At 41.0% G+C, this 16,419-nt stretch overlaps 1 protein-coding gene across 2 annotated transcripts in view; it reads right to left on the bottom strand.

The window, feature by feature from the left end:
• The window catches only part of DACH2 (dachshund family transcription factor 2), a 237,952-nt gene that overhangs the window by 48,308 nt on the left and 173,225 nt on the right, over nt 1-16,419 (bottom strand). For both annotated transcript variants that reach the window (XM_033072801.1, XM_033072802.1), the window contains exons 4-5: nt 10,605-10,760; nt 6,944-7,116 (exon numbers count right to left, since the gene is read on the bottom strand). In XM_033072801.1, the coding sequence (XP_032928692.1) occupies nt 6,944-7,116; nt 10,605-10,760 (329 nt within the window). The remainder of the gene's footprint in view (nt 1-6,943; nt 7,117-10,604; nt 10,761-16,419) is intronic.

Here is a 16,419-nt window from a genome sequence, read left to right as displayed (position 1 = left end):
TGAGGGAGTGTTCCACACCAATAATAGGAAATACCACACACCAGTTGCATCCACACTAGTTTTATTTGAAATATATATGAACAGCTTACCTCTTTCTGACATAATCATCTTGACCTTAATTCCTTACCTCTGATTTTTTTATAGTATTGATCTTCCTTTTATGTCAAGAGTTTAGAGAAATGATGCTGCTGGATTTTCTTTTTTGTTTTTCCTTATTCTTAGTTGTAATGTAGTTGTAATTACTCTTCCAAATGTTAATCTATTAACGAGTTCCTAGAGGATTTAGTGGCATTTCACTGCTGACAAGAAGGCTTTGGAAGTTTGTCTGAGTCCTGGATGTTTTATTCAGACATTTATCTTGATATTTCATATTTAATTGAGGTGCTGCTGCTTTAAAGGGATCTGCAGTGGCTGGAATTCACCATCTTTAATGAAATGGAAAGGAAGGAAAAATGGAGATTCTACTGGGTTTAGGCCTAGATTAGAGTTTTCAAGTGTTAGAAGGATTTCAAGCTGATGCTGACCATGTTGGAAAAGCAAGAGTTCATGGGCTCTGGCAGAAAAAATCCCAGCATTAATTTGCACACTGGGATGTTCATTATGCCACACCTCAACCTCCCAGTGGCTGCAGGATTTCCATTCATATTCCCAAAATGGACTACACAGAAATTAAAAACAAAAAACAAAATTCTGGGGACCTCTGCAGGATGGGCAGGCAGATCTGCCTGCATCCTTCCCCACCTCCAGCCCTAATTCCCTGCCTGAATCCCATCCTCAGCAAGGCAGAACAAGAAAAGTTAACATAATCCACAATTCCAGTCAGCAAAGACCTGAATTCCCAACACTTTCTTTTTTTAGTTAATACTAAGATGTATTTCTTTCCAATTGACCTCACTTGATACTGATGCTGTTTGAATCCTAATAACCAGCACATTTTTAACAGTGTTCTAAAGTTTATAGTCCTGAACTGATAGACTACTCAATTTGGGCTTTTCCAAGGAAAAGAATATTCCTGTCACAGGAAGCTGTGCCACACCTGAACTGATGCCAACAAAATCTAGGATGGTCACAGCCATTTCTGGGCTACAGAAGAGCAGTTTGGTTTGGATTTTGAGTCATTCCACCCTGGAACTGAGCACACACAAAGACTGGGGTGAGTTGTTGGTCTTCTGAGCTACTTATAGTACCTGTGATTGCTGTAGGTACTGGAGATGAACAAGGTAAACAGCTGGTCTAAAAACCAAGATAGGACCTGTGTGTCTGAAAGCCAGCTGGATCCCATTCATCTTTTGCAGTGTTTAGGGAAGTCATTCGCCTAAAATATGTACTTTGCCATTTAAAATGCAATTTTTTTTTCCACTGTGTACATATAGTTATTTCAGTTGAAGTCAACTGGCAATTATTTTCTCACAGAATTTAAGAAATCATAAAAACTCCTACATTTACTGATTTTAATACCAGATGTTCACTCACTAATTCCATTACCTTGTGACTACTTCCTATCAATCCATTAATTGCCAGCTGCTCAGCCAAACAGAGAAGTGCAGCTAATCAGATGGTGCTGGGAAACAGCCAAACAGGAGCTGCCTTCTTCCCCATTTCTTAAATTAGCAGGCACTGGGACAGCCAGGGAAACCTTCACTCCTGGATTGAGATCTTGATGTTTTACTTTGAATGTGAGAGCACAACAGGGCCTGAAGCTGGAGAGGATCTTGGTGGGAACTTGGTACTTGTGTCTCTCTCCTGAATTGTGTCACCCAGGGCTGCCAGGGAAGGGAGGAAAGGCACTCCCAGGACTAATGATGATAATGCTCTACCTCATCTATGTTAGAGCCACACCAGTTATTAAGGACAAATGCAAATGACAAAGCTAATGCTAAAAAGATCTGAGCCAGAACTAAGAGCTGAGATGTGCCTGGCCTAACAATTTTCCTTTGCAAGCTCTGCAAAAAGAGATGTTTCTGACTGGATTTTTTTTTTTCCCACTTGGAAGTTTAAAGTAAGTTTTCAGTGCTTAAAACCTCTCAGTGAGGGTGCCAGGAGTTCTTGGCACTGCAGGGAGAGGGACAGCCTCCCTCCAAAGGAAGAGATGAGAAGGGTACTTAATGCAATTTGAAAGGATCTGAACATCTCCCAGCAGAGTTAATTTCTCTGAATCAGTGAATAAAGAGATCCAAACCTGCACACTCACTCCTCCTGTGTCTCAAATACAGCCACAAAAATTAACCTTAAACAAACTCCTGTGTCTCACTCGTCACTCCTCCAACATATTCCATCCCAGCAACCAGCTGCCTGCTATGGAACAGGACAGAATAAATCTAATAATATGAAAAATCACATACATTGGAGAGAAGTTTTATTTTATTGATGTTGCAGTACTCTGAAAACAATTCATAATGGATTGAAGGCACAGAGAGATATGAAATTACTGATGTTAGAAATTCTGTAATGGGAAATGTTTCTATTGTGAGAAGAAGTGTTTCAGAGCCTTCTGAGATGGCCACATTTTTCTGGCTGTCAGGTAAATATTATGAATGTGTGTTGTAGAGCACACAGAAAATAGCACCTCTCAGCAATAATTACACAGCCCATCTGTACTCTCTTCAGGGAATTTAAAATCATGTCATATACATCTTTTACAAATGCCTTAACAATCCCACAAAATCAGAAGAAAAGTAAAACTCAAAGAGAAGGAGACTCAGAAGTCTACTGCATGTCTAGATCCCATTAAAATAATGCTTTGCTCTGTTTGTCAGATTAGTTTCTAAAGTGCACTGGGTTGAAATTCTCAAAGAATTCTCAAATATGAAAACAAAAATGCTTTTTTTAAACAGCATTTTAAAATATGAATTTTTAAAAGTATTTTAAAGCATTTAAAATAAGAAAATAAACATGCCTTATTTTTTAAAGCATTTTAATTACTTTTTTTTTGTTTTTCTGAGCTTCCCATTAGCACTCAACAAAAGCGCCATTTATTCCTAACTGAGAGCTTGGTGAGAGCAACAAAGAGTAAGAGCAAAGCAGGAATACAGTGAGCATGAGGGGATGACAACAGAAGAAAAATGGAGAGCAGGAAACCAATTTTCAGAACTACTGCTACTTGGGACAAGCACATCCCTCAGCAGCTCTGAAGAGGCTGCTTGCCACAAGGAAAGGGAGGGAGAGGAGGAAGAGGGTGAGACATGAGCAAGAGGAGGAAGGAGGGTGCAAAATATGTCTGGTGAGTAAAATGAGAAGCAGGGAAAATTTGGGAGCAAATGAAATCTCAGATCTCTGACATGAAGTTTTGCCTCATTACTCTCAGTCCTCTTTACAGATCTAACACCAAAGGAGGAGCTTAAGGTGTGGGTTTGGTTCCCAGAATTTCAAGCTCAGCCTCACCACAGTATTTCCCAGCAGCCTGCTCCCAAGGACATCTGGGGCAGTGACCTTCCAGTGAACAGTCCAGGATTGTCACACTCAGCTCAGACTTGGCTCTTGCCAGCCTTCCCTTCACCTCCCTATCCCCAAACCTCTCCCCTGCCCTCTCCCTGAGTTTTGGCTGGAATTGTGTAGGGTTGTATTTGTTACAGGTGCACTGTAAAACAAAGATCTTTGCTTATGCAGCTGCTGCTCTCTGGAGCTGAGTGTTTCCCAAAGCTCAGTGCAAAATCCTCTCACTTTTCTCTAAAGGACTCATCCTAATTTTCCTTCTGAAAATATTGTGACTGAGTAGTTTTTATCTGAGTTTCAGGAACAAAATGATTGTGTGACAGCAAACTGCTATATTTATTCATAGAATCACAGACTGGTTTGGGATGGAAGGACCTTAAAAGTCACCTCATTCCCTGCCATGGGCAGGGACACCTTCCACAAGAGCAAGGTGCTCCATCCAACCTGGCCTTGAGCATTCACTGCTCTTCCTAGCCCAAACTAAGACTCAAGTGTACTTGGCCAAATTCCACCCCAGATTGATCCTCGTTTGACATCCAGGCCATTCCTGGAGTGCAGAGCAGGTCCAGCTGAAGGACAGCTCTGGAAAAAAAGAACTAACAAGAACAAGATGCAGGAGGTAGAAGAGAGAGGGTGGTGAACTCAGTGTCACTATCAAATTTTGCTTTTGCCATATGAACCCCTCAATAACAGAGATTCTTCTGAGCAATTTGAGCCAAGTTTCAAACCCAGCAAGCTTCTTCAGATGGGCAGTAAATCCCTGTGAGGCTGGACTGATCACAGGGGCACTGCCAGAACTGCAACCACAGTGCTGCTGGTGCTGCTCTAATCACATCACATCATGTTAGAGATGGCTAAGAAGGTTTTGTGAGCCTGGCCATTGTGCCTCCCTAATTTATGGTGTTCCTGTCAGGGAGAAATCAAGTTTCATAGTTATGACATTTCTTTCTGGAGCACTAAATGTTAACTTTGCTGATCATGCATATCTTGGTAGAACAGCTTATTTCTAAATGGCAAACGTGATATAAAAAGCGTAATGACTTCATTCAAAACCTTATAAAGCAGCTGATTCTCACACCTATAGAAAACAGGCCAAGTGATATTTTAGTCATCAGACTATGGAAACAGACACACACTCAATATATTCGATTCATTTCTCCCATTTTAGGTAAAAGCATGACACAGGGATTTCATTCTATTGAAAACTAGCTATGTTTTGTACTTATTAAATGCACTTAAATAATGTCCTATAATAAAAGCATTACTGACAGCAGGAACAGCAATGCTTTTCTTTCACATTTTTGATTTTGTACAAGAATTTCATGTTAACTGCTCATCATTCTGTGCTGGATGATTGTACATAAGGGAAGGAAAGGACAAAAGGAGCTTGACACTAATAAAATTCATCTAGAGTTTCAGCATTCAGAAGAAGCTGGAGAAGGATGCAGCACCACTTGACAGGTGAGAGTAACACAGCAAAGGAAGCCCACTCTGCCTCTGTCACGTTGGCTACTGGTGAATTTTCCTCTGCAACATTAGAGGAAATAATTCCCACCAGAGTGCTGGCCAGACCTCGTGTTGCTGTGGAGATATTGTGTCTTCTCTAGTGCAGGTGGTGGGGAAAAAATTGCTGTAAATGAGTAACTCACATCAGCAAGGGCCTGCTAAATAACAGCCTGAAACCCAACTGCCTGCAAAAAATGCAGTTTAAATTACAAAGGACGAGCATTGTTTACAAACACACATTTAATCTTCATGTTGGCATACTGGTAACATTTAGAGTACAAACAAAGCTTCTCCAAGTTTACTTGCTGCTGCAAATATTCCACTGCTGTGTTTAAATGAGGGTTTTTAGAGGTCTCTGAATAGGTAAAGGAAAGGTTATGGTTTGAAATTAATGGAATTTCAAATAATTTCTAATAATTTAATGACTTGCATTAACTAATATGCAGTTGGACATTAGAGAGATGTTTTCCCCACCAAGCCAACAACTGTGCAGCTACACTGATGATAAAGAGAAATTTTTACACATCTTAATCCTAAGCAGGGTTCCTAATGGGAAATGTCACCCCTGAATTTTCCCAGTCTCCCTAGAAGCCAAGGGGAAAAAAAAAAAAAAAAGATCAAAACCAAAGCATTCAGAACAAAATTTGCCCTAATCTGGAAGTGGACTCTCAATAAACAGAGAAACAACCTGAGGCAATTTTGGAGGACCAGAAAGAAAATCAGAAGGAAAACAAAGCCCTCCAGAACCTCAACAACAGAGAGATGTAGAATTTCTAGAGTGATGTGACAAGAGACATTTGCTGTCCCCTTGAGAGGATGCTGCTACCAGAACACATGGCATCAACAAGAAACACGTGCTGGGGTACTGTGAGTTTCCTTCCCTGCTTGATTCAGAAACAAAACCTCCTGAAGCCTGTGACAAAAGGAAGTACAACACAACCACCACTAATGTATTATCACAACTGGACTGGAGTGCTGGAAATTGTGACTTTCTCAATAAGAAAATAACGACACACTATAATTAACATGTTTTACAATAAAGATATGAGAGGTTAAGTTCAGCAAATCAGTGAGAGTTGTAAGAATAAGGCAACTCAGAAGTCAGATTCTAGAGTGACAGGGATACATGAGTGTAAATGAACACAAATATTAAAGATATTTACTTTCCAGAACAGATAGCTCTATAGACTCATATATTTAAACCCAAAGAAAAATAGACTAAATTAACGAACTTTCAAAGCTGACATTTTACTTTGTCAACAAGAAACCCACATGTGCATGCAAACACACAAGTCAGATAACACCTTTAATTTTTGCTCAGTAAAAAGTGGACACACTGTCTTAGAGAATCCCATCACACCAGTCCTTCACAAACACTGATCCTACACACTTCTATTTTAAAAAATTCTTGTTTTTAATGCATTTTTGAGTGTGTGGCAGGACAGCAGCTCTCCACACAGGCAAGAACCTTTCAGAACAGCCTACTGGGTAGAGACTACAACAAGCCTTTCAAAATATAAATATGTTTTAACCAACCAGAAGGAAGTTCATGTTTGGCTACCAGAGACTCTACTCACTAAAGTACTTGTGATAATTTTCTCAGGTATTTACCTGGATTTGCACTGTTAGAATTCCTGTTTTGTGCTTCAGCCTCACTAAGGTACTTGTGATGATTTTCTCTGCTGTTTACCTGTTCTGGATTTGCAGTGCACTAGAATTCTTGTCATGTCCTACAGCATTTTCTCTTAGGTTTGACTTTACACAGCATTTTAGAAGAGTTTTTAAGCATGCACAGTTCTTACTTTAGCCTGCAGTGTTAGTGACCATTTTTAATTACCTTACAGACTTACTGACAGATCAGAGCCGCTGAACCATTTGGCTGCAGTGGTGGGCACTGCTCAGTGCTGGGAGCACCAAAGGGAGCAGTGTGAGCTCACTGCTCCATCCTCTCCCTCCCTGGCAGTGTCCCTGCAATCCCCTGCCATCCCCAGGATGCTTTCCTTACCTTGATGACCGAGGCCCCTGCCCGGGACAGGGGGCTGTGCATCTGCGCCGCCGCTGCCATGTTGGCGATGGTGTTGAGATGGTTCATCTGGTTCATGGCCATGGCCACCGAGGCTGGGGGGAGGCTGACGGGGAGCAGGGGGTGCGGCATCATCATGAAGGGCAGGTCTATCCCTGCAGAGAGCACGGACATGTCACTGAGGGCCTGCAGCCACTGCAACATCATCACGTCACTGGGACACCCTGCAGGGCTCACAGCCACTGCAACATCCATCAAACCATCACTGGGACACCCTGCAGGGCTCACAGCCACTGCAACATCCATCAAATCATCACTGGGACACCCTGCAGGGTCTGCAGCCACTGCAACATCCATCAAACCATCACTGGGACACCCTGCAGGGTCTGCAGCCACTGCAACATCCATCAAATCATCACTGGGACACCCTGCAGGGCTCACAGCCACTGCAACATCCATCAAACCATCACTGGGACACCCTGCAGGGTCTGCACCCACTGCAACATCCATCAAACCATCACTGGGACACCCTGCAGGGCTCACAGCCACTGCAACATCCATCAAACCATCACTGGGACACCCTGCAGGGGTGACACATCCACTGCAACATCCATCAAACCATCACTGGGACACCCTGCAGGGTCTGCATCCACTGCAACATCCATCAAACCATCACTGGGACACCCTGCAGGGTCTGCACCCACTGCAACATCCATCAAACCATCACTGGGACACCCTGCAGGGTCTGCACCCACTGCAACATCCATCGTGTCACTGGGACACCCTGCAGGGTCTGCAGCCACTGCAACATCCATCAAACCATCACTGGGACAGCCTGCAGGGCTCACAGCCACTGTAACATCCATCAAACCATCACTGGGACAGCCTGCAGGGCTCACAGCCACTGCAACATCCATCAAATCATCACTGGGACACCCTGCAGGGTCTGCACCCACTGCAACATCCACCACTCAAACCCAACAGCAGCAAATCCCAGCAATTCCTGGGTTCCACGAGGGATAATTGTCAGTGCAGCCCAGGAAAGGCTGGTTTGTGTTGGGGACAGGAACACACAGCTGGGGAGTGACACAAAATGAATGTATGACTGTACCAGTTCAGTGATCTCTTTAGTTTAGAGAAATAAAGAAAAAAATCCCACAAAACATGCACATAATTTGCATGTTTTCCAACATATCAGATGAATATTTATTAATAACTTTATCTGATCATACACTCCTACCAAGACTTCTTCCTATTACCACTTCTCAGCAATGTCACACTAAATTCTTATATTCTATTTCTTGAATCCAGGAGGTTTGAACTACAGACACCACTGAGTGATTGTACAGAAGGTCTGTGAACTGCAACACGTAATGAGAGGTTAAAACTGTTGCCAGAGGTTTTAATTTTCAAAATGTCACTTTAAATTGTCTTCTGCTATGGATATAAACCAATTTAAGAAGGTATGAAATTTATTTGGACCAACTTGCAGATCTTGACATTGCCAAAAAGGTGAAGTTATTGCTAGCAAGAATTGGATTCTCATACTTCATTAATATCCATTTCAGCATGTGTATTACTTCTTGTATTTAGTAATGACTGCACTGGAAAGCAAGACCAAGACACCAATTCACTGAAAAAATTGTTCAGGTTATTGTGCACTCAAGAGTTCTTTAGAGGGACCACTTGAAGATATCTACTATAGGGAATCCAAAATTAGTTTTTCAGAAAAAAAACCCAGGACTCATTCTGCCAGACAAAAAATGTCTTGAGCATTTTTCTAAATGACATTTAGATTAGAAATCCTCATTTAAAAATTCAGGTGCAAGTATTGAATAACACAAACATATAGCTAGTCATTACTACATGCCATTGAGATTGTTTATTGTTAAAAAGTTTTTAACTTCTGGTTTATCCTAACTATTTTTAAGGAGAAGGCCAGTTATCATTTTGGTGTATGACAGAACTAATAATAAAAACTACCACTGACTGACATATCTTATGTTATTCCTACAGAATTTGTCTCCAGTGATATAAAAACACCACAGTGCCCACCAGGAAATTGCAGAATTGCAGTATTCCCAGCTCCCACACTATTCCTGTTTAACATGAGCATATCATGATCAACAACTGTGATGTCTAATGACTCACTCTCTATTTTATATGATGATCCACGCCAATATTAATTATGATAGGCAATAAGCAAGGCCCACATACATCTCTGTTCACTTCAAACCACACTGACAATCCCCTCCAGTGCCTGCATCCACAAGCCTTTGTTCCCCTGCAGATCTCCCTTAACAGCCCAATAATCTTTCCTCATCCTCTATAGAGTTCCAAAACTCCCAGACACCATCTGGCCACATTGAGTTGTATGTCTACTTAAAGTCCAATTGACATGCAAACTAAATGCAAACTACAAACAGAATTTAACAGCACATCACCAGTTTTAAGACACAATCCGTCAAACATTTCAGAGGACTATGAGGAAAATATATCCTGCACTTGCAAATCACTGGGCATAATGTCTGACATCCAGTAAACCCTTTAACAGCCCAGAGACATTCACCTACTACAAAATCCACTGGAAAATATCCTTTAAGAGCAAAGTACACAATATGTCTGTGTGTAAAAGAAATCCAGGTATTGAATTATGCAAGGATTTGAAATGAAAGGACAAATGACAGAGAATTTGAGTCCTATGACCTGGTGATTTTTTAACTACTGACACTTAATCCAAAATGCTCAGGTCCACACCTTCCCACAAACAAAGCAGGCTCATTTTGTAGGGATCATTTCAATAGCTCTGAATTGCTCAAGTCTGGGGCCTGACAGAGGTAGCAATGAACTGGCTACTCCAAGAATTGTTTAAGGAGCCAGAAATGTCACTCATCCACTGAAACCAACACCAAAAATCAACTTTCAGAACTTGGAGGATGAAGAGCTTAAACAAGCAACAAGAGTTCATAACTAATAAGCTTTTCATTCTTCATCCATCTTCAACTATAGAATTAACTTTACTCCTCACTAATTTTTTAATTGTTAATCCCAAACATCTCTTTTGGGGTACTTTTCCTTCCCTTCCTTTCCTCTTTGGGTGCAAAGAAATGGAACTGATGGCATCCACCTGCTCCCTTCCTAAGGGAAAGAAAAGAGATGGCTTTTCAGGGAGCTCTAGGTTCCAAACCCAACCTGTGTCATTTTATTCCAGTTGTTTTGGATAGCTGTGTTCAGTGGATCCCCTTCTAACTGGACATTTCACATTTATTCCTTGCTCCCCTATTTTAGTTAGCGGGTCAGCATTTCCATCTGGAAGATAATTTTCTCACACAGTTAAAATTTTAAGCGACTTCATGACTATTTTTCCTTTCAATCCAGGCCATGGAAATATCACTTAAAGCCTGGCAGTCCCAAACCCATTAAAGAATGACTTTTCCAAGAAGGAGCAGTCACTTGGACTTGCACTGGTTGCAGAGAGTGGCCTGGACATGAGACCCAAGTGCAGTGGCAGGGGAAGGGCTGACCCTGCTGTCACCCACGTGTCTCCCATCATTTCCCCCTCGCTGAGGCTGGGAAGGAAGGCAAGCCCAGCTCCCAGCAGGGCTGCAGGCACTCTTGTTCCCCAGCAGGACCCCACACATACTGTTGGTGAGCAGGTGGTTCTGCTGCAGAGGGCTGAGCGGGTGTGCGCTCCCAAGGCTCGACTGCCCCGACAGCGTGGGGTGACCAAGGCTGTGCTGGGATCCCGTCGTGATGGGAGACTGCAGCTTCTCTTTGTCCCAGGAGGATTCACTCCCACCTGCAAAACAGGGCACAACAAGCCATGAGTGCCATATACCTTCACTCAGAGATATTTTGCTTGGTTAGCAATGAGCCAACACTCCTTAGCACAGCTGAGCACCTGGCATTGGGACAGCACCTGGAACCTGCACCTGAATTTTTCAAAAAATAAATAAGCATCGAGCAAAAAAATATTTTTAGACACTTTCAGCATCACCTACTTTCAAGACATTGGTTTGTGGAAACAGGAAAAGGCAAATGAGGATGAAATCATCAGTCATGATTATGTGAATTATCAGGACATGAGGCCACCAGTCACCATCTCCTGCTACCACAGCCCCTGCCAGGCACCCCTCTGAGTCCACCCTTGTGCTCATCAGGTCTGTGCACTGTCAGTCCTGGAGGTATTGGCCATTCCCTCCCTCCAGAGTCACATTCCAGCTGGAATTCACCCCTCAAGAGCTCCCTGCAGTTCATCCTCCAGCTTGGTTATCTCTGAGCTTCAGAAGCTGCCCCTGCACTGCTGGCCTGACCCTGGGGATGCTCCATGTGAAAACCTTCACTTGGTGGTTCAAGGAACCAGGCACAGGCTGTGCTTGGAAATCATCAATATTCAGGAATTTCAACTCAGGAGTCCAGGTATCTATTATGCACACTAATTACTGTCTACAACAAACACAAAGTTCAGAAAACTGAGCACTCAGTGTCTCCAATCTCTGTCTGGCCTTCTGCAGCAATTTTACAGACTGTAGTTTTTTTCAGTATTACACACTCGAATAACAAATTCCTTCTAAACAGCAGGTTAAGTAGAGCATGTTAGTGAATTCCAAAATGCATCTGGGTCCACAAAACAGAACACCTAAAAAAAGTTAGACTGAACATTTCTGGAGTTAAAAGGCATTTTAAGATCACTCCCCTCTCAGGCACACCCTTCACTGTCACTTAGATTACAGATTGTTAGAAAAACATGTAACTGCAGTATTGATTTTGTTTTGGATTTAGGAACAAGGATCTCAATTAGAATAAGTAAACAGATTACTGGAGTGCAGCAGATAGAGGCAGCAAGAAACATTTTAATTGAATATGAAAGTAACAGAGAAATCCCATTCTTTATGACAACACTTGGCTAATAAACATGATTAATATTGCTAAATGCAAAAGTTTGAAAGATCAGTGATTGAGAAAAAAGGAAAACACTCCATCATTTTAGCACTATGTCCGAGTATGAATTACCTTCCTATAAAAGAGTTGTAATTTGTAAAATGATGAGTAATACACTGACAAAGAAAGATACACTAAATTATGCCATGTGATATAATGTAGCATGGCGTAGTGCAGTAATTAGAACTACTACAGTTGAGGCTGTCAGCATCTTTGTTATTTAATATACTGTATATCAGCTCTTTCAAATAACATTTGACTGCTATTTAGTGTGGAAGTTGTTCACTTTGACTGTTGTGAATCCAGTAGTATTATTTGGTGTGTTTCACAAGTTAAATGTGCAATTTATGAAGGATTTTTGGAGGAAAAGTCAAGCACTTGATTTTAACAAGTGAGTTTTAATTTTCTCCATAAACAAATTCAACATTCACATTCTATTCTTCCTCAGAAAACACATATACTTTTCCATTAATTTTTTGCTTAGGAACACATTTTGTAGCTGTAATTTTACACATTAGGGCACTGGCCACAAAAATAGTGCCAAAAGTGGTGTGTTGGGATTTCTGAGTGAAAAAACTGAGTCCTCATCTGAAAGTTTCCCCCTCCCTGTGCTCCTCTGCCCCAGGCAGTTCCAGCCCTATGCAGAGATGGTCTAACCCAGCTTACTGAGTTAATTCTGGAAGTTTCTCCTGCTTTCAGAGCCTCCTGTTCCTGAGGCTGCAGTGGCAGAGCCCCAGCAGGTCTCTGAGCCCAGCTCTGCAATCACTGCACATTCTGCAGGAAAACTCCTTCATTCCCAATTTTCACATGAGAACTGCCCTGTGAAGAAAAGCAACTTGCTTAAGGAAACCCAAGGAATCTGCAATGGAAGGGGAAACCAAATTTAAATTATGTCCCACAGTCCAAACCACTGGACCAGTTCTCCTTACAGATGGGGACAATGACAACTTTTCCCTCTGCAAATTCCACTTGTAAATCTGCTCCAGTATTCAGTGCCAGCACCACAAGAATAAATTGCAATACACTTATCTCTCCAGACCATTCCTGTATTCTTATGTTTGTTCCCTCTCACTTCTCCTTAGAGAAAGGAAAAAATACAGCAGAGTGTACAATGTATAATAAAAGTGGATGTTAAATGCAATGCATCCTTATCCTGAGTACCCCACAGATAACAGCTCCATCTCTCCATCTGGACTGCATTTCCTATGAAATGGGAAGTCTCTTACAAACGAAATAATAATTAGAGCAGTTCTTACCTAGAACTGCTCAGGTGTGAAGTGTTTTATTAGGGCAGAGGCAGGAAAGTTGAGAGGCAGAATTAGGAAGTTCTGCTACTCCAGTGAGGAAACTGAACTGGAAATGAGTCAGGGCTCAGGTCCCACTCCTGTGCCCTGCACCACAGACACCTTTGACTCATCCCACCCACAGTCCCTCTGCACAGCTAAAAAATAACCATTTTAAAAGAAAATTTGCATTCTTCCCTGGAGTATCTATGCCCATGGGGAAGAAATGATTACACACAGATTTACAGCAAGCCAGAAGCAGACTCACAGTAAAAACCAAAGTATGTGACATGCAAACTTGTGCTGATACACTCAGTCCTTTAAATGCCATGTAGTGTTTAAAAAAGGTATTTATTTTTGAGCATACAATTTTCTTATTTGGTAACACAGTTGTCAGCATGTTTGATCAGCAAATACATATCTGACATGCAACATATCAACGTGCATTTTCAAATTCTTTGTTGCCATAACAATTAGAAGTGAATACATCCATAAAAACTGAATCCTTCTTAATGCTTCAAATTCAGGTTTAACCACAATTTCTCAGATTTTTGTTCATTGCCATTTTTTGTACAAACAGGTGATGTCACTTTTTTACTTTAGTATTTTTTTATTTTTAATCCTGTCTTTTGTATGATGAGTTTATAGTATATACAGAGATGTATTTTAAGTAATTTCTTTTAGGTATATGAAACATAAGGGGAAAATATATGGAAAAAAGAAAGATTCACTCTTAAGAAAAATGAGACAACAGAAAACAGCAATGGGACCAACCTCTTTATATGAAGGGAAATACAACTTTTTTTTCTTTTATATGAGAAAGAATATTTCATTTTAAAATATGAGTAACTTGATACATGAGTGTCATAGGAATATTATTAGAGCACCCTGAAGTTATTTGTCAAAATGCCAATACATCATTTACACACTTTACCAAAAGCTTTGTGTTTGACACTCTCACCCACACGACCTTCCCTCCAACAGAGAAAATGAAGGACACAAAGGTGATTCTTCCTTATCTTGTTTGCATCCTGGTCCATCCTGTCCCAGAACAGAGCTCCTGAGCCAGGAGAAAAGGGGAAGAGAAGGCTGGGCTGTCCCAGCTGAGAGCACAGCTCAGGTGAGCAGCAAGCTCTGCTTCCAGAGGGGCAGCAAAGGCACAGCATGGGTTAAAGGCAGGCCAGGGCACACATGGACATGGACACCTCTGGAACTGGGTTATTTACTGTGTAATAAATGTAGTGTTTACCAGTCTGAACAGGTTGTCTGAGAGAAGTTATTTAGCTGTGCATGAATTGCACTGATGTTCTGCACTAAGCAGAAATCAGGTGAGTTTAGGAGCAATATCACAGATACCACAAAAAACCAGGGAAAATCAGCCCAAGCAATACATTCACCTGCTGTCAGTGAGGGACCCCACAGCCCCACTGGAAGGTGATTTCCCATCACATCCAGGTCTGCACAAAGTGTCTCTGTGTCAGTTTAATTTTATTTATTTGAAGAAAATGCAAGCGATAAGCTCAGCTTCCTTTTTTCTGAAAATGCTACTCACCCATCATTAACTTTAGGAATTTTTAAAGGCAACTCTTAAACCCAGCAGTTTTCTAGCAATAAGCCTCTCTGTGGATTTTACTGGATTTTTGTCAGATTTTTTTTGTTTCAGAACAAAACCCCAAAATCTGTTGCTGGTTTGTTTGGGATTTTTATTTGGTGAAGACATATCTGTAATGATTAAATCACTGTCTTGGTTTTAGGTATTGAAAGATCTCCAGAAAGTAATCACAGTTCAATTTGGTGACAGTTTCTTTTCATTTGGTTTCAAATTCATTTTATCAGCCTTAAATCTGTCTGGTTGAGCTAAATGAAATCCTCTCTGTCAGAGCTACCTTCGAATTCCACAACCACACTGTTTCAATCTATGTCTGTCATTTTACTTTTCCTTGTGATACATTCCTGAAAAATTGAACTCCAATTGTAAAAAGCAATACCATCTTCACTGGCCAATTTTATTCTCAAATTATTTTTAAACACATTTTTCATTTTGTTGGGCATATTAACCATAACAACAGCTGCAAAGAAAAAAGCATTCAGTGCATTGCTATTTCAGCACTGGTAACTCCAAAGTATTTCTCACCTCTTAACTTCTTTTGACTGTCCAGCACATACAGGGCCTTTGAAAATTTTTGGATTATACAGAATCCCATGACTCCCAAAACAACACAGGCTTTTTTGCCAGCATTCCTAATCCCTGTGTTTTCAGGTGTTCCAGATATTTTACCAATATCCTAATCTCACCCTGATATAGGGAAAAATAGCCACATTTTTGGTCTGCACAGAATATCCCCTGAAAAAACATTTCAGCCTACAATTTTCTGTCAACATTTTCGTGGTATCAACCTTTGAGTGTCCCAGGAAGACAAGATTAGGTCGAAAACAATTTTTGTCAGATTTGATAAACTGAGAATCTCACTGCAGGAAGGTCAGGAAGAGACCACCCAGGTCTCATTCCTGGTCAGGTGTCACCTTCCTGTCAAAAAACCATGAAACTGCTCTGGGTCAGGATTATGACCCACTTAACCCCAATTCTGTCCCTTGTATTGGCAGTAGATAATGTTATTTACAGTGGCCACACAAGTGTGGGCACTTTCTGTGGTCCCTTATTACTCCCAAATAAAATTCTTTAAAAATGGGAACAAGATTTTTATCAGCCCCCAAAATCATTACACCCATCTGAAAATCATCTAAAATGCATTTAAAGCTTTAATCCATGGGTTTTTCTGGCTGTGTGTACCAACCTTTGGAGTGTACCCCACAAGAAAGCCAGGAAAGTGTGTAGGGTAAGATATTAAAACTCAAGAAATCCAGTGATGGCTTTACTGGGCTACTTCCAAAAACTTATCAAGTGGTTCAGCAGATGTAATTACTGCTTAGCCCTGCCAAGGCTTTGAAATGTGCCCATTAATTCAGCAATTCCCAATCTGTCCATCAGTCAGTCATACTTAAAAAATATGTCTGTCAGGACTTAGGTGAAGTAATCTGTTGATAATTACACAATAAGAAGGCATCTGAAATCTGAATATCATTTCTAAACTTTTTGAAAAGTCATGATGACAGCAAAATCAAAATTTATTTCACAGCAAACAGCACATTGAAGGTAACTGGGAATATGTCAGAATATTTGATGCCAATTTAATTAAGAACAATTAATTCCAGGATGATAATTTTTGAGAAGAT

This window comes from Catharus ustulatus, chromosome 14 (assembly GCF_009819885.2).
Source record: "Catharus ustulatus isolate bCatUst1 chromosome 14, bCatUst1.pri.v2, whole genome shotgun sequence".
NCBI lineage: Eukaryota > Metazoa > Chordata > Aves > Passeriformes > Turdidae > Catharus > Catharus ustulatus.
Note: the sequence above shows the minus strand (reverse complement) of the source record. Positions and strands in the feature narration are given on the sequence as shown.